At 47.6% G+C, this 21,035-nt stretch overlaps 2 protein-coding genes and 1 long non-coding RNA gene across 7 annotated transcripts in view; 2 read left to right on the top strand and 1 right to left on the bottom strand.

The window, feature by feature from the left end:
- The first annotated feature begins 819 nt into the window (after positions 1 to 819).
- On the top strand, positions 820 to 3,469 carry LOC132462319 (uncharacterized). Its single transcript, XR_009526802.1, has 2 exons — positions 820 to 1,249; positions 3,143 to 3,469. It is a non-coding gene; the product is annotated as an uncharacterized LOC132462319 (long non-coding RNA).
- Positions 3,470 to 5,399: 1,930 nt separating this feature from the next.
- On the top strand, positions 5,400 to 12,026 carry angptl4 (angiopoietin-like 4). Its single transcript, XM_060059603.1, has 6 exons — positions 5,400 to 6,051; positions 7,076 to 7,186; positions 7,307 to 7,388; positions 9,867 to 10,076; positions 10,234 to 10,518; positions 10,635 to 12,026. The coding sequence occupies exons 1-6, from the start codon at positions 5,560 to 5,562 to the stop codon at positions 10,817 to 10,819; spliced, it is 1,365 nt and encodes a 454-aa protein (XP_059915586.1). The 5' UTR covers positions 5,400 to 5,559; the 3' UTR covers positions 10,820 to 12,026.
- Positions 12,027 to 14,278: 2,252 nt separating this feature from the next.
- The window catches only part of dpp9 (dipeptidyl-peptidase 9), a 19,488-nt gene continuing 12,731 nt past the window's right edge, over positions 14,279 to 21,035 (bottom strand). For all 5 annotated transcript variants that reach the window (XM_060059587.1, XM_060059590.1, XM_060059589.1 and 2 more), the window contains exons 19-21: positions 21,004 to 21,035; positions 16,230 to 16,341; positions 14,279 to 15,549 (exon numbers count right to left, since the gene is read on the bottom strand). The exon at positions 21,004 to 21,035 is cut by the window's right edge and continues 111 nt beyond it. In XM_060059587.1, coding sequence (XP_059915570.1) covers positions 15,457 to 15,549; positions 16,230 to 16,341; positions 21,004 to 21,035 — 237 coding nt within the window. In that variant the 3' untranslated portion in view covers positions 14,279 to 15,456. The remainder of the gene's footprint in view (positions 15,550 to 16,229; positions 16,342 to 21,003) is intronic.

The raw sequence follows: 21,035 nt of genomic DNA, 5'->3' as shown, positions 1-21,035 counted from the left end.
CCCACAATATGAGCTAGCCTTGACAACAACACAGCAGCAGCCCAGACTGAAAGGACCAAAGAAATGTGCTTGATTGTCGAGGTTGGGGGAGACAAATCAGTAACGCATGTGCATGTCCTACATATAAGTGCATACAAAGAAGGTCAATGTAAGGCCATCATTCGCCAGGTGGCTAATCATTGACAGTCATCTATTAAACATCGTCTGCATAATATGTTGTTTGTCTCTCGTTTGAACTATTAGATTCTACTAGACATAATATTTCATTGCCTAAGATTAGAGTGCAGAGGGTTTAATAGCAAAACACAATGCAGGAAAACGCAATACCATTAAGAATATAAGGGATTAGGATAATATCAATTAGATATGATTAAATAACATTGTCTACATAAACGCCCGCTGACCACAGACAAACACACAAAATGATGTACTTTGTTCAGCCTCCCACAGTCTGACTGGTGGCTATTTTAATTTATATTTAGCAGGGGCTTTCATCCAAAGTGACTTGCTGATAAAGTGGAGATCTTTGAGATGGAACACCCAAGCCACCTTACCATCTAGCAGCCATTTATAATTATGATGGGTTGTGTTGAAAGTCAACCTAAGCATCTTAGTTGGCTATGTTGACTTTGTCCTGGTCCTCGCCCAACACTGAGAGTAGCCCTACGCTAATGTAGCACAATGCTAAGAGTAGTGCATGCTAATGCTAATAGCCGCCAACTAACAGTAGCCCCGAGATAAGGGTCAATCCATGTGTCAGAAAGCTAAAATGGCCCTTTACATGATGCCGTGTTCAACTCCTCAGTGTACATGATCACTTCCTGTTCCTCTGAGACTCCTAAGGGTCAGCAGGCTCACCCACGACGTGACAACCTCTTGTCCAGATCCTTCTCTTCTCCTCGCGGTTCCCACCATGTCCTCTCTAGACGTCCGACCCCCACTGATGTCCGTACCATATTGTGCCCTGCCTGCGTTCTCAGGCCACTCGAACCACAACCAGCACTGACATGGAACCCAAGGTTAATGACATGCCATGAAACATTTACATCTCACAAAAATGTTTCCCCTTCTTTTTTTCTTCTTTCTCCCTGTACATTCTGTGCTTTTTCCATCCAGATGTGATGTCCATCTAGCGGGAGGGAGAGTATGTGTGTGTGTGTGTTGGGGTGTGTGTGGGGGGAGGGGGGGCTCTATGAGAAGTGGAGCTCCTCGGGAGGGAAGGGAACCAACAGCATCTGTGAGAGAGGAGGTAAGATCAGGTCCCTGAAGCAGCCGCCTCTTGGCTCCATGCTTTGGGACACGGATGTCGTGTTTACTGTGTGTGTGTGTGTGTGTGTGTGTGTGTGTGTGTGTGTGTGTGTGTGTGTGTGTGTGTGTGTGTGTGTGTGTGTGTGTGTGTGTGTGTGTGTGTGTGTGTGCACGCGCATCTGGCACGTAAACAGGGTCAAAGCAATGCCCTGTGAGGAATGCAATGCGATGTGTGTGTTTGGTGTGTGAGTGGCAGCGAGAGAGAGAGAGAGAGAGAGAGAGAGAGAGAGAGAGAGAGAGAGAGAGAGACAGAGAGAGAGAGAGAGAGACAGAGAGAGAGACAGAGACAGAGAGAGAGAGGGGATAGGAAAGGCATAGGAAAGGCATGAGGGGAAAGACAGAGATAGATCATTTGTATTAATAGAATGAATCTAGGTACAAACTAACCAAGAAAGAGAATCTATTTGTGTGTCATTTGATACAATGTTTGCGTGCATGCATGTGTGTGTGTGTGTATGTGTGTTTGCGTGCATGGACTCTCCCCAGCATACTGTCATCCATGTCAGTAAGAAGCTCCTCTAGTCTTCTGCTACAACTGCACAGAGCATGGAGGTCTAACTGCTTACCTACTAATTATTTATAGATTTAAGTCCACAAAAGGGTGGCAACAAGGACCCAAAAAACATCCAGGTGTAAATACATGCACTCACAAAAAGTCACTGTCAAATGTAACTCAAAAGTTACCTTGCTGGTTAAAAAACATACATGTGAGGGAGAGAATTAGGGCCACGTGAATTTTTTCGAGTTCTGAGTTTAAAGTCCAAATTCTGAGATTACGGTTAGTATTCTGAGAATAAAATCAGAATTCAGACTTTAATCTCACAGGCTAAATCTCAGGCCAAAGAAGCAAAGTTTCTTTCAGGCTACCTGAAAGGGACCGACAATCCCTTTGCGACATAGGCTACAGGCTGGGAACCACACGCTGACCAAAGAAGTCGGATGTAAACTATTTATTTTTTATCAGATTTCTGACCTTATTCTCAGAATTCTACATTTAAACTCAAAAAAGAAAGAAATTATATATGGCCCTAATGCTCTTTCGTATATATTACCCTGCAGGAACTAAATAAATAAAAATGGAAGGAGAAACACAGAAGTTCCCGTTCACACCGCTAGGTGGCGGTAGAATCAATGCCACTTCTATGCTTTCTCACTGGACTGCCTGCAGACGCTGAGGCCGGCTTTTTACGTTTTCGTCAGCACGTAGGCCAGTGCACCGCATCCAAGGACTTCAGTCAGACACGCGTGAACATGAGTTTCCTCAACGTCTTTCATAATGACTGCAAGACATATAATATTTATACATAATAGCCCTACCTGCTAGTTAAATATTTGTTTCTACACATGTTTTTTTATTTACATGGCCTACACAGGCTACCCATTCATCCCAATTACCCAGAGTACATTCTGGACACAGCCGGCCTACCGCATACCCCCGCCATGACTGGGCTCCCCTGAGATGAACTGTTTAATACACATCAGGATCCCACCCCTCAACCAGTAGGCCACTACCCAAACACCCTGGACCTTCTCGCTGACCCTACAAGAGCCAGTGGCCCTATTCACACCTGGCCATATGATTAATAACATTGGTGGCCTCTACATCTCCATCACCAGTACACCATCTCCTCTCAATGACTTCCTTACATGTGACAAGTTCAAACCACCGCAAGCCCCCATACAGTACCAAGCTTGACACTCATACAGATGTTCAGTGGGGAATCTAGGTAAAAGGTCACCATGCCGGCTCGACAGGCGCCATTTTGGGGGAGTTGAATAAGCAGCTGTGTGTGTGTGGGGGGGGGGGGGGGTGGTCCTCCTCCTCCATGCCTAGAGCTGCAGAGGGGCTTGGCAGGACTTCAAGGCCGAGACATGAACTGTAACCTCCATTCTTCATCCTCTTCTTCTCAAAAACAAGCCCAGTCGATTGTTCTGTACCGTCTCAATGTGGACGATTGTGTTCATTTCCTGGCTTTGGTTCTTATGAACTTATTTGATATGGCCCCTATAGCTTACATTACAATTTTAGCAATAGTAAACCTATGTAAATGTAGACGGCAAAATCTTGTCACTTCGAAATTTTGTCAATTCAAAAAAGTGTAATAAAATAATTTTGGACTCATTTTATTTAATAAAAGCATGCCACTATTTCTATTCAAAAGTAGGCCTAATACCTATGTCCCTTTAATTTCTTTAACATTTCAGTTGGACTAATGTCTATGGTCAAATTCAACAATTAAACGATAAAAGGAAGCCTATACAGACTACACGTGTATTGGGCCGAAAGGCCTCACATGGGCCTATCGGCCTATCCAGGCCCTTACTACTGCACTGTGTGCTGATCTTCACTGTGACAAAAGGTTCCCCCCTTTATTAAATATATAATATAATAATTAGTGCGGCCTATATTTTCTCCTTGAAAAACGTGACCACTCAGGTGACGGTCTAACAAAAAGACCTATAGGCCTATCTCAAACCATATACAGAAACACTCACTGCACGCACAGCACAATGCCACATGTGGATGTCGGATTGGAATCAAACAAAGCAACTCGGTTCGCATTCACCTAATTGGCCTATAGGTTGTTGGTGTAGGCTATATTTACCGTAAAAAATAAGTAATGGCATTTCACCATCTCAATCATCTCATTTTTTTTTTTCAACGATGGAGCCTATTTTTAGCTCAACCAGCTTGTTCGTAGGCACTTTTAAGCACATCCACGCTTGGTACCCGCCAGGCATGCGAGGAACGGCTGTATCCTCAATGCTCCCCACGGCAGTGTTGCCAGATTGGGCCATATTGGGCGGGAAATCTGGCCCTATCTGGCAACACTGCCCATCGGCATTGTGCGCGATCTGGCTGTTACCTTTCACCTAATTAGCCTCCTCCTCCTCCTCCGCAGACCCGGGTTAACCCGGCCCATGCCTCCTTCTTTTGTAGCCCGTCAGTGGATCGCGTATCGCTTAGGGTGTTCAGAATCTGGGATCTTGGGAATTGCCACATAACGTGAGCATTCTGCGCGCCATGAACTTTCCCCTAATTCTCACAGTCCCCCATCCTCCTCAAGGCCCGCGTACTACTAGACCTGCAGCCTGCCTGGTATCATGTGGCCGCTTCCCCCTGACGTGTGCTCTATTGTGCCTCTGACTCATTCAGCCACGGTGTTTCTCAACATTCTCTGCGTGATAGGCCTACTTTAATGAATACTATACATACTTACTGCCTTAAGTGTCACATATCATTTTGTTTTAATGTAACCATATTTAATGAATAATTTAAATGATTTATTTCAATTCGTATGGATTCACTGGTCCACATTAATGTTAAACACATTAATGCTGAGTACTCATCCACTAATTTGTTCCTAATAAGGAACTTTTTATCGCAACCATCCTCATTAATTAAACCTATGAATATCTTCAACATGCCACTGTAAATATAGAGAAGTAAAGGTTTAATGCACTCTTATACTCTAATACAATAGGTATTCTAGAGAAGGCTTGTAATTGTCTTTAGTTTTGGACTTGTTTAGCATCAGCAACCCCTCCATTTAGTAAAATAGGAGTATGAATATGTCATATGTCATGGTCTTCAAGATTACAGCATCTGCATACAAATTATCAGCGGTCAGGGTCAGCCCGTCCCCATGACCACATGACAACCATCACCATGGTTACAGCCTCTGTGGTGGATCGCTAATACGTATCCAAGTACATATTAGCTGCAAAAGGCCATCATGCTGTTGGTTTTATTGTGCTCCAGTCTGGTCACAGTTGGGACATATCTCTTGTTCCAAATGTCCTTCTTTTGAGATGTACCTAAAGATAAAGACAAGAGACGAGTAAGAGGCAGAAGCTCGAGATAATTGCAGTGTCTTTTTTCGTAACAGCAGCAGTGCAAGCCGATAGCCGCGTTACATCACTCTTCCTCCTTTTCCTCTCTGTCCCGATATAGTTAATCAGGGAGGGAGGAGGCGGGGAGGGGAGAGAAACCTGAGAGGGACTCCACTCCCCCTCCCGGGCCCCAGCCAATAGCAGCAGCCGTCTGGCAGCATGTGAGGGAGGTGAAACTATAAAGCAGTTGCAGCATGCCTGCAGAGGCAGAGACCAGAGCTCTGATAACCAAAAAGAGAGACACTCAGTCACTCAGCACAGGACTTTTCGATCCAGAGACCGTGCTCATCACCCCACCGCCGCACCACACCACACCACCTTTTCACTACTGCCCGTCTACTCAACAAGCGCAGCACCATGAGGAGCTCTCTGACCGCCGTGACCCTCTGCCTGCTGGCCCTGACGGCCGCCGGCTTCCCCTTCGAGAGGAAGCCCAGCCCCAAGGAGAAGCGTGTGCAGTACGCTGCGTGGGACGACGTGAACGTCATCGCCCACGGCCTGCTGCAGCTGGGCCAGGGGCTGAAGGAGCACGTGGACAAGACCAAGGTCCAGATGAGGGACATCTCCGTCAAGCTGAAGGCCTCCAACAGCACGGTGGGCGAGCTGGGCCGGGAGAGCCAGCGGCTGCGGGCCGAGGGGGAGGCGCTGAGGGCCCGCGCCCACGGCCTGGAGGACCGGGAGGGCCGGCTGCTCAACGCCACGGCCCAGCTCCGGAGGCGGGCCGAGGAGGCGCAGCAGGAGCGCCGGGCGGCCGGCGAGAGGCTGAGCCGTCTGGAGGAGAAGGTGGACAGCATGCTGCAGGGAGACGCCACTGCCAAGGGGAACGCCAGCGAGGGCCACGCCATCCAGGTGAGCAGAGAGCAGAGGGTCCTGGTGGGGGCCCTGTGGAAGGGGAGAGGGGGGTCCTGGTGGGGGCCCTGTGGAAGGGGAGAGGGGGGTCCTGGTGGGGGCCCTGTGGAAGGGGAGAGGGGGGTCCTGGTGGGGGCCCTGTGGAAGGGGAGAGGGGGGTCCTGGTGGGGGCCCTGTGGAAGGGGAGAGGGGGGTCCTGGTGGGGGCCCTGTGGAAGGGGAGAGGGGGGCTGTTGAGTTGATTAGAGAAGACAATGAGGCTGTGAGGAGATTATCTCCCCCCCCTTTGTCTCTGCGTTACCCTCGTATGCAGCATGCAACAGGCATACTGCTGCTGGATGCAATGATGCACGCTTGAATTAAACCAGACCCTCAACATTAATCAGAGAGTTACAAATGAAGGAACTTCATGATTAACATATTAACGATGGCAGTCACTATTTGAACTGCTCTAGCAAAGAGTTTTGATTGACAAGAAAGGTTGGCTTTAATGGTGATGATATTTCGATGGGCTCAAAGTGGATCTGAATAGAGTTCCATTCAGATGCACAGGAAGTGCTTGGAAGATTCTGAAGAAATGTATAAAGGCTGCTATAAAAGTGGATGTCGTTTAGAGTGCGAAATAGCCACGGGTTACACATGGCTTACAGCTCTGCGGTTCTCCATCTGGGGACCAGCATGGGCTTGACACACTCTGCAGAGATTGAGTGTAAAAATGTTCCCGCACTGAATGAGTTATGTAAGCTGAACACGCTCGGGTGCAAAAGACAAAGTGTGCTGCAGTGTACTGAATGACTTTTCCAGACGGAGGGTTTTGCGCCTCTATTCAGAATCAACAAAAGCTGACTTATTGAGCTCCGTTTCTGAGCAAGCAATTGCACATTTGTACTGTACTCATGTGGTGTCCTCTTTATGTAACATAGCTAACCCACGCTATCGTACCACATGCTCTTTCACACATATGTTGGCTTTGGAGGTTTGAACGTCATGCTGACTGTAGCGGGACCTTGCCTCTTCTTTTGTAGTCAATGCTGGAAACGCAGAACAAACGCATCGACGACCTGATGGACAGAATACAACTCCAACAGGAGAAGCTGGACAAGCAGAACACGCGCATCAAATCCCTGCAGAGTCAGGTAAGGATACATCTGTGAACCTGATGATCCACGGGGAGAGACACATCCACACCGTCGGGCCTCCTGGGGGGTGCTTTGCTTTGTCCTCAATGTTTGACCGTAGATTCTCAACCTTCACAGGTCCAGCAGACAAAGGAAGCCACCAAGAGCGCCAAGGCCATGAGCCGAACGATCAGCGTGGAGCAGCAGGACTCTCCAGCCGGTAAGCCAAAGAGCCACTGACTTAATTTAAGCGAATCACATCCGGCGCCAAGGGCTGCACGCCATCTCTAATTTAACGACATAAAGAAGCTTAAATCCGATGCAATTAAAATCAAGGACAGTGCCCGGGCAAGAACTTTGAATTCATTCCTGAAATGTTCAACAGAGGAAGGTGTTTCTAAAACTGAGAACAGTGTTTCTAAAGCAGAGAAAGTCGACTTTGCCTCGGGTTGCTTAACGATGATCTAATGCTGGAAATATCCAAAAGTTAGTTTAGAATTAATTTATACTTGTTTGACAATTTGGGGGTAAATTGCCCGGTTGCCCAGCCTCCTCTATGGCTCAGCTCAGCTGGGTCTTGGATTTGAAAATGAAGTAAAACGGTTCCTGCTTACATAAAGAGCTCTTTCTTCAGAGCTGAATTCAGTTGGAGGCTGTCCAGCTAGGCTAAAGGTTTCTGCCTCGGCACTACTGGCTGAATACACTCCATCTTCCTGTGTAGTCATTAGGGGGAGGTTGCAGCTGCAAAAGTCTGTTACCAAAGAATCGTATTGATCTTCATGATCTTACTATCATTTAGATTATAATGTCAAAGGGGCAAACATGACATGGTTTTCGTCAAGATTAATGGAGATACAGAAGATACCGCAGACGGGTGGCTATTCATCCAAACTATTGCTAGGGTTATATTCGTACCCAAGTATACGTCCATAAAAATGTGTGTGAACCGGTCCTAGCATGTGGCCTGTAGCCTATGGCTTGTAGCCTATGGCCTAAGTCCATACGGAGAAGTAGGTGAGAGGTGAGCGAGGAACTCGATGGGTTCAGCCAGTGTGTGCAAATCACAATAAGCCTTGTGAATACTATGCTCTGACATCAGCAGGCTTTAAGGAATTCCGTCATAAGCACCAAAATGTCAACCTGGCAGAGCACCAACTAGGGGAAAGTTCGCTGGTCTGGGAGTGTGTGAAGCCAGGGTCAGTCAGAGCCACGAACAAAAGGATTACTCACTGTTTTCCCAGCAGGGGCTGGAAGGGGTTCTGGCCAAACCTAACAGGCAATAGTCCTATGATAACCAGACCTGGTCCCTCTGGGTAGCAGTAAAATAACAGACCACTGGGGAAGTGGGCAGGGGGGGAGACATGACGGCCTCGTTTTACGAGTGAACTTTGTACAGACATCCCCTTTTTCTGTTTTCAAGCAGACTAGGGCCTCCTTTCAGCCCGTTTCCCCAGAACGCCCTCGTTTACATCCAACATAGGACAGCCTTCAGGAATGCATAACCTTTCCCCTAGATCTGTCACAGAGTCAGACGTCCCTCCCCCCACCTCTGCAACCACCTTTAGTCTTTATTCATGCTCTCCTCCCATCCCCTTCATCTAGACCCTCCCCACCTCTCTTCTCCTGACCCTTGGATCATAATTAAGCATTAGAAGAAGGAGAAGTGTGCCAGAGTTGAGGAAATCCCCAGAGCCCCAAGGCTAGGGCTCGGCCACGAGCCATCAGTCTGGAGGAAAGGTCAGAACAACCAGGAGAACTGTCTGTTAAAATAACACAGCTATCAGATTAACCTCCTCAGCTAATCAGATAACGGCCCTCTAAGTAGGTTAAAAAAGGGGTTAAACGTCAATTATCACACTTCCTGAGAATGCTGTATCCGCTGACCTCTTCCAGTGCTAATAGCGCAATGCAGCAGTCCAGATGTATAGCATGGTGCGAGGGGGGTGCAATCAATACCCTATTGACAGTCGCGTGCTCACCTGAAGTCCCACAGTCAGCTCACGTTTGGGTTCGTTAGCGCTGGTCTTGCACCTCCCAAACCTTCTGCACGCTCTGGCCCTGCATTCCTCCTTCACGTGCACAGGCTGCTGTGCACATGAAGGAGGGGAATGCGAGGGGGCTTGGGGTTAGCTGCATGTACCAGGTAGTAGCCAAAGCCAGGGGAGGACTGCTTGGGAACTGGGATAAAGGTCATGTTTATTAGTTGGATGCTCACACCCTCCCTTCTCTGAATTTCTGTCAACAGACTCCTAGAGAAATTGTTCATATTGGCTGACTCATTGATAGACCTGCCATTCAGTGTGATAATGTACTTTATTTGAAAACACCCTGAAAGTACGTACGTGCAAGGGGCGGAGGGGTAGAGGCAACATGTAGGCCAAGCGTCAGTAGATGATGAAGGTGTACGGGGAAATCACCCAGGTGACGCAACAACAAAGAGTTTCGTAACAACGTAATAAAGTGACATCTGGCAAACGCCCCGAAGACAAAACAACACAAACAAAGCACAGTTTACAATTGCAGTCACTTTTACCCATTGTTTCCCGTAGTTAAGATAAAAAGAAGAAAATCAAAATTTGTCTGCAATCTTAAAGGAACAATGAAGGCATGGTAATAATGTGGTTTGGTTCTGATGAGAGTGTTCCCAGTGCCCAGGTGACTAACTCTGTGTTTGCCTTCTCTTTTGCTTTTCTTCCAGAAATTGCCTCCAACTGCCATGAGCTGTTCCTGAGCGGCGTGACCTCCAGTGGGGTGTACATTATCCAGCCGCACGGCGGCCTGGCCTTCAACGTCTACTGTGAGATGACCGCTGAAGGTGGCTGGACGGTGATCCAGAAGCGCCGCGACGGCTCCGTGGACTTTGACCAGTTGTGGCAGGCCTACCAGAAGGGCTTTGGAAGTCTGAATGGTGAGAGATCTTCCTCCACTGAATGGACTGGGTTGTCTGAGTGCTGGACTCAGTGTGTGCCAGCTTGGCAGATCAGATGTGGGATGAAGTATGAGGAAGAGGATGTGTCTGCCATACCTGTAAGCATGTTTAAACATATACTTATTTCCTTTTCTAGGAGAATTCTGGCTGGGATTGGAAAATATCCACTTGATGACGAAAGACGGCGACCACCTCCTCAAGGTCCAGTTCTCGGACTGGAAGGACGAGCCTGAGTCCGTGGCCATGCCCTTCAGCGTGGGCGGTGAGGACACCAAGTACGCCCTCCACATCCAGCCGTCGGACACCATGGGCAGCCTGGAGAGCAGCCTGGCCACCGACACCACCGCCGGCCTGCCCTTCTCCACCCGCGACCAAGACCACGACCTCAAGAGTGACACCAACTGTGCCAAACACCTCTCTGGTGAGTGGTCAAACCAACCCCCCCAGTGGAAAGATAACTGTAACTGTGTTGATCCTCTATCCATGAAACAGAGCAGTGGTTTAACTCAGATTCCTGATGTCTGTGGTCTTTTATAGGCGGCTGGTGGTTCAGTAACTGCGGCCACTCCAACCTGAACGGAAGGTACTTCCACAGCCCTCCTCCCAAGCAGCGGCACCAGAGGAAGCAGGGGATCTTCTGGAAGACCTGGAGGGGGCGCTACTACCCCCTGAAGACCACCACCATGATGGTGGCCCCCGCTGAGATCAAGAACAGGGCGTAAAAGATCAGAACTGTAAACAAAAAGAGAAAAACAATGTATAGGGAAGTGCAAGATTCTTCCTCTGTTCCCGCCGGCTGCTTCCTGGGTTGGAGGTCCGCCTGAACCTGTCTGGTTCTGACCGGTTTGAGAGAGAGACTTTTTACAACAAAGCGACGCCAAACGAAATTGATCGATATCAGCGTATTGGCCCTGCGTTTGTTTCAGCATCGCCATGTTTCCCTGAAAAGCTGGGACAGACCTTTCGGTATTCGTAGAAGCGGCCGCTGCACGATGACGGAAACGTGCTCGAACGTACCGACACCAGCGCTGAGAGCCCTGGTGGTGTCGGGAGGATTCGCCGCTTCACGCCACAGGGCATGGCATGTGAGCGTTCTGGGCGGTGAGGCCGAGGGCAGGCCATTGCTTAAAGAAGCTGAATTTGTACACGAGGCGTCTGACAGCAGGTCCGGGCGTGCGTATGGTATGGTGGGCCTCATTTTCAGACGAGTTGAGACCCATTGGCCAACATATAAGTGTCTTAAGATGTCTTGTGAGGTTAAATGTATTTCCAGCAGGTCAAGAGAGCACCTACTGTTCAAATATGCTGGGTGAACTGTTTGAAATTCATACAAGAGTCAGAGAGACCAAACCAGGCCGATTGAAAAGCCCTTTGACGTCCATTGGTACGGACCAAATGGCGGCTATCATACAATGACTGCTGACCATACGACCATAAGTAACCCCGCTTTTACCATGACTATATAGACCACTGTGATCCGGGAGCACAGTATTTCCATAGAGTGGTTTCACACAGCGGCCACTGCTGAAGAACATTCCAGTCTTTGTACACAATAACTTAGTTGCCTGTTGAAACAATGTTGAAGTGTTTACTCCAACAGAGTTATTTTACTTTCCATTGGAGATTTTTGGGAAACATTTTTAAGTCATATTGACTGTGTTTATAAGAGTTACTGTTTGTACATAATATATGAAAGAACGTCTTCTATCCTCTATGAACTTCTATTACAAGTGTTTCTGTGACTTGTGAGAATGTGTTATAGTTGTGTCACTGTTCTCTATTTATATACCTTTAAAAATCATGATGTATTTTTTCTGGTGCTGCCTCTTTGTAATTTATTTTGTCTTTCATTTCCTTATGTAAAGTTTTTTAAAAAGATATCAGATTTATGGCCAAAAAGAAGCCAATAAAAATGATTTAAAAGAAGTACTGCTGCTGGTGGATTATTCAATGAAGGTTGTTGAGCTAAATTGAGATCTATGTGGGAAGTCTGTTCCAACTTGGAAAAGACAGTACATTATTATACAGGGCATTATTTGACAGTAAAACAATACATAGTTCAAATAAGCAATAATTGCCATTCCGTAACACTTCACAGTCCCACATAGATGTTAATCACAACCTACTCAAAACCCACACATTCAAATGTACTTGAGTCCCGTTCCCCGGGCCTGCCAGGTCGAGTGAGACGAATGGATCCGGACCTCCATGCCTCCTGCCCCTCATGGATCATGCTGTGGGCCCGTTGGGAGCGGTCTGAGCCTGCTGCCTGCTGCATACCAGCAGGGGCGGGAGGAGCTGCCTGGAGCTGCATCAAGCCGGATCATGCAGCCCGATGCAGCCGAAGGGACGCTCAGAGCACACAGATTAGAAAACCTTTGAGGACATCACACCCAGAGCCCTACAGATTTATCCCCACGGTATGGCTCAGACTCAATAGCACATTGGAGAGCATGTTAACAAAGTAATAAGTTACTCATGATTCAATAATTGGGGCCATTGACGCCCCCTCTGATTCTGACCATACAAACAAACAATAATAATGGAAAAAGAGGAGCTTGATTCTGATGGAGTGATGTGTCATTGGCTCAGACCTCATACCCTGTTTCTGACAATACATATGACCTCGTCATGTTGACTAGACTTGATCAGCTGACAATATAAAAAGAGGACCTTGATTCAGATGAAGTGATGTGTCATTAGCACGTCCTCAGTAAACATGTGACTCCCAACCGGGTGCAGTCGGCTGGTGATCACTTGAGCTTCTGTGTGTCAGCTTCGATTCCTCACTCCTCCTCCTGACCCTGCTAAGTGCTGCTAAGATGCTTCCCTCCATCACCTGCGGACGCCATCACAGAATCCCAGGTAATCCTCTAGCACGCACGTGGGCGGGGTGACGACAAATCACCGGGATATACCTCTGGTGAAGTGTTTGTCTAGCAAACGGGACTCTCATCTATATTTTTTAATCACACAATCACACGGATTCTAATTAAAATGTAAGAGCAATATGAGATCACCTATTTCAATAAAGTCAATGACACTGTCCAATAACACTATACCAACATTCGCTTCCCAAAGACATATCACAACCTTGGACAATGTATGGTTCATAGCACTCCTCAAGCTAATACACACTGCAAAGTAAACTGAAACCTTTTAAACCTATTTCCTCGTCTTCATCTCCTAACTATGGGCCTCCATTGTTTCTGACTATGTCGTAGCCGTCGTGTAACACAGTGTCTCCTTCACTGGGTAAGGAGCATCAAACCATCAGCACGACCAGGCCGAGCCATCAATCACCAGCCCGGCAGCAGCCCTACAGAGACCCGACCGGGAGTTATGAGGCAGGAAGCGCAGAGGGGGGGAGGCGGGGTGCATCAATTATGGCACAGTTACTATGGCAACGATGGCGCTGAAGGGCCGGTGGTCTGTGTGCAGCCCGTGGCCTCGTGCGAAGCTTGAATAGGAGCGGCAGAGAGGGGCGCCCGTGGGCGGGGAACGTGGCCGTAGCTTTGATGTGAAGGAGCAGAGAATCCATTAGTGTGCTCTATGGGTGGCTGCTGTGGTGAAACACAGCCCAGCGGGCCAGAGTACACCGCCATGAATATTAATAAGAGAAACCTTCACATATTGTATTCTCTGGAGAGGATGGGTCCTCAGCCACAAGGTGCAGGTTGACGACAGTCTGCAGATGCAATATGATGGACCCAGATAGCAAATCTATCCTATATAGAGTTCCAGTAGGACACATAAGCAGATAGATGGATACGGTAGATACTAGGGGTGGGAATCACAGGCTACCTCACGATAAAATACCCGATACATGGCCTGCGATTCCAATAATATCGCGATACAGCGATTCTGAATAATCAATATATTGTTAGATAATCCTGTCACTTTACATCGCGATAGATGTCTAACGATGAATGCAAAATGACTGAAAAGGTTGAGGGCTGGATTTCGGTTTTTATTCACGGTCCAAACTGAGTTTTTCAGTAACTCATCTTTGGTTAAATAACGGCAATATTTGGCACCAGTGTGTCTATTCTCTTATCGCAACGATATACTGTATCTCCATTTGGTCCCACCCCTAGTAAATACTGACGTTACACATGCAAACATCTACACTACATTAATACTGAACAGAATGTGCCACAGGACACCATGGGAAACGTGGATCCATCATACATTTCTTTATTACCATGTACAAATTGTCTTCGGGTGTACAAAGCTGTTGATAAGACTCCAGTGCTCACCCCCCTGTTGTCTTTATTGCAGTAAAAAAAAAAAGAAGGAAATACCAGCGTGAGCGAGTCAGGAGGTACTTTGGCAAACATCATAACGTATGTGTTTCATAAGAAGGCAGGCAGAGACGCAGAGACACACACACCCACCTTGAGCAATGTGACGTGACGCAGACAACAGAGTGAGTGGAAACGCGCGCCGCTACGCATTATAAACAGATTAAAAGTTAATAAAATATTCATTTATTTTTTTAAACCCAGACACTTAAAACTAGTCTGACAAGAGGAAAACGATACACACCGGCCCCTGTCCCCACATGGTCGCATCCCGTGTGTGTACGTGTGTGTAGTGTGCAAGTGTTTAGATTGACAGAATACGTGGGCTGTGGGAATCGAGTGTATGAACTGTATGTGGGTTTGTGTGTCTGTAAGTATGTTTAAGACAACTCTTAATATCATTAAGTACCATGATCCCGGTCCGACCAGTGAACAAAAACGGATGAAATGGGTTGAAGTCGGGTTTGCACCGTGAAAATCGAACGCACACACACACACGCGCACGGACATAAACGTACACGCGCGCATTAGTCACACACACCACCGCAGACGCGGACACACAAATGGTTTTGGCAAAGGAAAGGAAACAGTGTGTGTGGAGATGACCAGCTGTGGGTGAACAGTGAGCGTGAGGCAGCCTGTATATTCCTCAACATATATCCCGTCCTTTCTTCAGTTTCTGCAGGCGAAACGCAAAACCAAAAAAAAAAATCAGAACAACAAGAACCGACCACTCCTGTCCTCGACAACCGCCGCGGGCCGCAGACTATACACCGAGGAGGGGGGGACGTGGAACACAGCAAGCAGAACAGTAACGAACCAAGGCCAGAGAGGGAGGAAGGGAGAGCGAGGGACAGCGGGTGAGAGGAGAGAGAGCGAGGAGGAGGAGGAGGAAGAAGAAGTGGATTTTTGCGTAGTGAGCGTTCCAGTTCATAGTTAAGAGTGTCCTCAAGGTGGAAGTCTCTAGTGAGGGGGGGAGAGGGAGGGAGGTGGGTGATGTTGGCTGACGGGGGATGAAGGGAGCCGCCGTTCGCCCCCCCTCTCGGGTGTGCTCTTTAGAGGTATTGTTGTAAAAAGTACAGCAGCATGATCTCGTAGTGCTCCCCCGACTCGGGACAGCGAATACTGTGGCGCTCGTTGGGGTACACCTGTAGGGGCAACGAGAGCACACACACACACACACACACACACACACACACACACACACACACACACACACACACACACACACACACACACACACACACACACACACACACACACACACACACACACACACACACACACACACACACACACACACACACACACACGGTTGAGTACTCCCTCTGCTATCTTGTCTACAGTATACATGTTGTGTTACTAGTATCGGTTGGAAATGGTTGATTGGCGTCCATTAAAAAAAGGGCCTCTATCTTACCCCAGGGGTGAGAGTGATGAGCCATTACTCGCCATTTCAAAATCTAGGTGGTCAGTCCCACTTGTGATTCTGAAAAGGCTTGTAATGACTCATTCCCCTCACACCTGCTGGTCAAAGAGTTAACCATACTTTAAGTTCCTTTCACACATGGATTTCTGCTTCCCCGTGCGTGGTTTGAACTGATCAACAGCTGTCAGTTACGTGAATGTACCAGCTAAGTACTTTGCTTGTGCTAGCATTTAACCGTATATTACGGACCGTTGGCATAAAACAGTGTTACATTAAAGATATTTTAAACATTGCTCTATCCAATGTTGGGAACCACAGTATTGCAATAACTGGAGACCGTTAGGCAGAGGTCTAGAGAAGCGTGACCTAGTGTGTCGTCTGCACGCCTGTCCTAATCACCTGCAGCTGGTAGGGCTTCCCAGCGCGGATGATCTGCGACACGAGGAAATTGGTGTGGAAAAAGTGCACGTTCTCGTCCAGGAATCCATGGAGAATCAGCAACCGGTTGGGCCTGAAGTGACAGGAAAGGAACAGCCATGTTGGATTAGCGGCAGCAGATATAGGGAGGTATCCCTCCTCACAGCTGTCAATCAACATAGGTGGCCAATGAGAGGTCTCACTGTACCAAGGTAATGATACCAGACTACGACACCGATTTTTATCGTAGGATAAAAAAATAAAGATAGATAGATACATAGATTGATAGATATATACATACACACAAGTTATAATTGTCAGTATTTTATTTTGGATCTGATATTTTGTGCTTTGGCAATGTATATATGCAATGTATACATTCTTCATGCCAATAAAGTCGAATTGAAATATAAATATCGTACTAGAGAGACAAAACAGTGACAGAGTGCTAGAGAGACAGAACTCGAGTTTGGTTTTTAAAGTGAGGGAGGAAGGACTGCGTGCTTGGTTGCCATTGGCCTGCTTGCACTGTTAGTGGCGTATGGTGGCATAAGTATGTGAGACTCAAGTTGTTTCAGGATGTTTTGGGGATCTACAAAATAGCAGGGAGGGATAATTGCACTTGCAGCATTGTACATTGCATTGTACTTTGTACTTTGAAAGCTGGTGGGCAGCATGTCTTGGACTACAAGAGCAGAAGGAAAGGATGCAAAGTCAATTACTCAAATCAGGCCTACTCTTGATTTGTAAATCTCAATAAAAAAATCTGGGCCTAGCATTGGGCCTATTTTGGCCCTCAATGACTGAAGCTATTGGTTGTAATTTGGCTATGTTTATTTTCAGCTACAATTGTTGTAAGAAAATGACAACACAAGAACAAAAGTGATGCCATATAGAATGCTTCATGCTCTGAATCATTCACTAATATCCTTTCCACAATATCAAACCGAATGGTCAGAGTAACAAACAATTAAAAGAAGAACAAGAACATAATGTCACTACTATTTGCATGGGCTGTAAGCCCAACATTGTTTTAGGCAAATGTGGATGTTAATGGATGTTTCAGAATGTTGGTCATGGTGTTAAGGCAATTAAGATTGAGGGACTTCATTTATAGATCAGGTCAATCCTCCTCGCGGGCTCCGCTGCTCGGCCGCGGGCTACGGAAACGCCAATATAACTGAACAGAGCCGCACTGTACCGCAACGAACGGTAGCGCACCGCTCGGTGGAAACGAGGCAGACGACTGAGCGGGTTTGTTGGTTCTCGTAGCCTCGATTTGAGGGGATAACCCCTCCCTCCAGACGTAGGTAGGATCCAGATCCCTTAGCTAGTCACACCCACTCAGAGGACTTTCCTCCTCTCTCCCAGTGAACCCCATGTTATTCACCGGCCGCCAACACTTTCAGGGAAATGAATGGGAGTCAATGGAGGCTGAGGGAGGAACGTCCCCCCTGAAGTAATTGTCAATAGGGGGTGCTAATGTCCCTTTACAGAGGGAAACAAACATTACATATAGAAAGGCATTCAAGTAGTCATATTTAATGGCGTTAATTCATTAGTAGTCTGGGCAATCTACATTTTTTTATTCTCAACAATGTTAAGGATGATCTTCTTCCCTCTCCTCACTGGAGAAGCTTCCACTGGTGTGCATATATGTAGATGTGAATATGTATAAATATATACTTGATCACTGGGCAACTTGCATTTACCACAAGGTAAAAAAGCGTTTACTTTATATACTGTGAATTATTCTGCCACTCGGCCATTTATTTTAGTTTTCCTTAGCATTACTTTAGCACTACTTTGTATTGTATTAGTTCTTGAACCCGTCCTTCACTGCTGCTGTGCTGTTACACAACAATTTCCCCTAAGGGAGATTAATAAAGTGTTATCAATCGATCTAGAGAGCTTGAGAGACACACAAAGACAGGGATAGAGTGCTAGAGATCATGAGAGAGACAAGCAGGGATAAAGGATAGAGGATCATGAGAGAGAGACAAACAGGGATAGAGAGTGCTAGGGAGACAGTGACGGGGATAGAGAGTGCTAGAGAGACAGTGACAGGGATAGAGAGTGCTAGAGAGACACCATCAGGGATAGAGAGTGCTAGAGAGACAGTGACGGGGATAGAGAGTGCTAGAGAGACAGTGACGGGGATAGAGAGTGCTAGAGAGACAGTGACAGGGACAGAGAGTGCTAGAGAGACAGTGACGGGGATAGAGAGTGCTAGAGAGACAGTGACAGGGATAGAGTGCTAGAGAGACAGGGATAGAGAGTGCTAGAGAGACAGTGACGGGGATAGAGAGTGCTAGAGAGACAGTGACAGGGATAGAGAGTGCTAGAGAGACACCATCAGGGATAGAGAGTGCTAGAGAGACAGTGACAGGGATAGAGAGTGCTAGAGAGACAGTGACAGGGATAGAGAGTGCTAGAGAGACAGTGACAGGGACAGAGAGTGCTAGAGAGACAGTGACAGGGACAGAGAGTGCTAGAGAGACAGTGACGGGGATAGAGAGTGCTAGAGAGACAGTGACAGGGACAGAGAGTGCTAGAGAGACAGTGACGGGGATAGAGAGTGCTAGAGAGACAGTGACAGGGACAGAGAGTGCTAGAGAGACAGTGACAGGGATAGAGAGTGCTAGAGAGACAGTGACGGGGATAGAGAGTGCTAGAGAGACAGTGACGGGGATAGAGAGAGCTAGAGAGACAGGGATAGAGAGTGCTAGAGAGACAGTGACGGGGATAGAGTGCTAGAGAGACAGTGACGGGGATAGAGAGTGTTAGAGAGACAGTGACAGGGACAGAGAGTGCTAGAGAGACAGTGACGGGGATAGAGAGTGCTAGAGAGACAGTGACGGGGCTAGAGAGTGCTAGAGAGACAGTGACGGGGATAGAGAGTGCTAGAGAGACAGTGACAGGGACAGAGAGTGCTAGAGAGACAGTGACGGGGATAGAGAGTGCTAGAGAGACAGTGACGGGGATAGAGAGTGCTAGAGAGACAGTAACGGGGATAGAGAGTGCTAGAGAGACAGGGATAGAGAGTGCTAGAGAGACAGGGATAGAGAGTGCTTGAGAGACAGTGACGGGGATAGAGAGTGCTAGAGAGACAGTGACGGGGCTAGAGAGTGCTAGAGAGACAGTGACGGGGATAGAGAGTGCTAGAGAGACAGTGACAGGGATAGAGAGTGCTAGAGAGACAGTGACAGGGATAGAGAGTGCTAGAGAGACAGTGACAGGGATAGAGAGTGCTAGAGAGACAGTAACGGGGATAGAGAGTGCTAGAGAGACAGGGATAGAGAGTGCTAGAGAGACAGTGACGGGGATAGAGAGTGCTAGAGAGACAGTGACGGGGATAGAGAGTGCTAGAGAGACAGTGACGGGGATAGAGAGTGCTAGAGAGACAGGGATAGAGAGTGCTAGAGAGACAGTGACGGGGATAGAGAGTGCTAGAGAGACAGTGACGGGGATAGAGAGTGCTAGATTGTGATGAACAGAGATGGAAGGAGAGTGCTTCAGGGAGGTCTTATCAGCCCTGTGAGGCCTGGCTGGAGTCTCTGAGAGAGCAGGGCGGTGCCTGGAGCCAGCTGGCCGGCCGCAGACCTGCGCACTCACTAGTCACCTCTGGCCCGCAACACGCACTTTGTCCCCTGCCAGGCCTGCTCCCTTTCTGAGGTGAGGGGACTTTGTGTGTGTGTGTCTGTGTCTGTGTGTCTGTGTGTCTGTGTGTGTGTGTGTTTAGTGTCACGTACATGAAATGTGCTAGTGCAAGGGGAATACTGGAAGCAGGGTTCCAGTTCAGTATTCAGAAACAGATGTGTGGAGGAGAAGTCGATCATGAGAAGTTCATCTCCTAGTACCTCTTACAATTTATGACTCAGATATTCCTGCTGAATCCTACATATTTTGTTAGAGTCGTTGCTATTGTACGGTAAACACTGAAGTGTCTAAGTGAAACATGAGAAAAACTAAACAAAATTATAGATTATAAAAATATAAACAAAAATCGACATATTGATGACATATTGTAAAAGCACTTTTGTTTCCCGATGGTAATGGCCTTCAGTTGATGGTGTGAGAAGCCAGTTGTTTACCGGAGCTGCCAGCTCATTTTTGTATACGACTGTATGAACCCTCTTCCCTAGCGGTGTGTTGATGCCAAAGCTAGGAAGGGCTTAGGATACCAGCCGGCTACAGCTGTGAGTGAGTGAGTGAGTGAGTGAGTGAGTGAGTGAGTGAGTGAGTGAGTGAGTGAGTGAGTGAGTGAGTGAGTGAGTGAGTGAGTGAGTGAGTGAGTGAGTGAGTGAGTGAGTGAGTGAGTGAGTGAGTGAGTGAGTGAGTGAGTGAGTGAGTGAGTGAGTGAGTGAGTGAGTGAGTGAGTGAGTGAGTGAGTGAGTGAGTGAGTGAGTGAGTGAGTGAGTGAGTGAGTGAGTGAGTGAGTGAGTGAGTGAGTGAGTGAGTGAGTGAGTGAGTGAGTGAGTGAGTGAGTGAGTGAGTGAGTGAGTGAGTGAGTGAGTGAGTGAGTGAGTGAGTGAGTGAGTGAGTGAGTGAGTGAGTGAGTGAGTGAGTGAGTGAGTGAGTGAGTGAGTGAGTGAGTGAGTGAGTGAGTGAGTGAGTGAGTGAGTGAGTGAGTGAGTGAGTGAGTGAGTGAGTGAGTGAGTGAGTGAGTGAGTGAGTGAGTGAGTGAGTGAGTGCTAGCATGCGTGAGTGAGTGAGTGAGCGCTAGCATGCGTGAGTGTGCGTGCGTGTCACTTACTCGCTGGGCAGTTTGTCCACGTGCAGGGCCAC

This window comes from Gadus macrocephalus, chromosome 8 (genome assembly GCF_031168955.1).
Source record: "Gadus macrocephalus chromosome 8, ASM3116895v1".
NCBI lineage: Eukaryota > Metazoa > Chordata > Actinopteri > Gadiformes > Gadidae > Gadus > Gadus macrocephalus.
This window is presented reverse-complemented; position numbering and strand designations above follow the sequence as displayed.

Coding starts and splice junctions, on each gene's coding strand:
- angptl4 (XM_060059603.1), top strand. CDS start 5,560: ATGAGGAGCTCTCTGACCGCCGTGACCCTCTGCCTGCTGGCCCTGACG. Junction 6,052..7,075: donor GCGAGGGCCACGCCATCCAG/GTGAGCAGAGAG, acceptor CTTCTTTTGTAG/TCAATGCTGGAAACGCAGAA. Junction 10,077..10,233: donor GGGCTTTGGAAGTCTGAATG/GTGAGAGATCTT, acceptor TTCCTTTTCTAG/GAGAATTCTGGCTGGGATTG.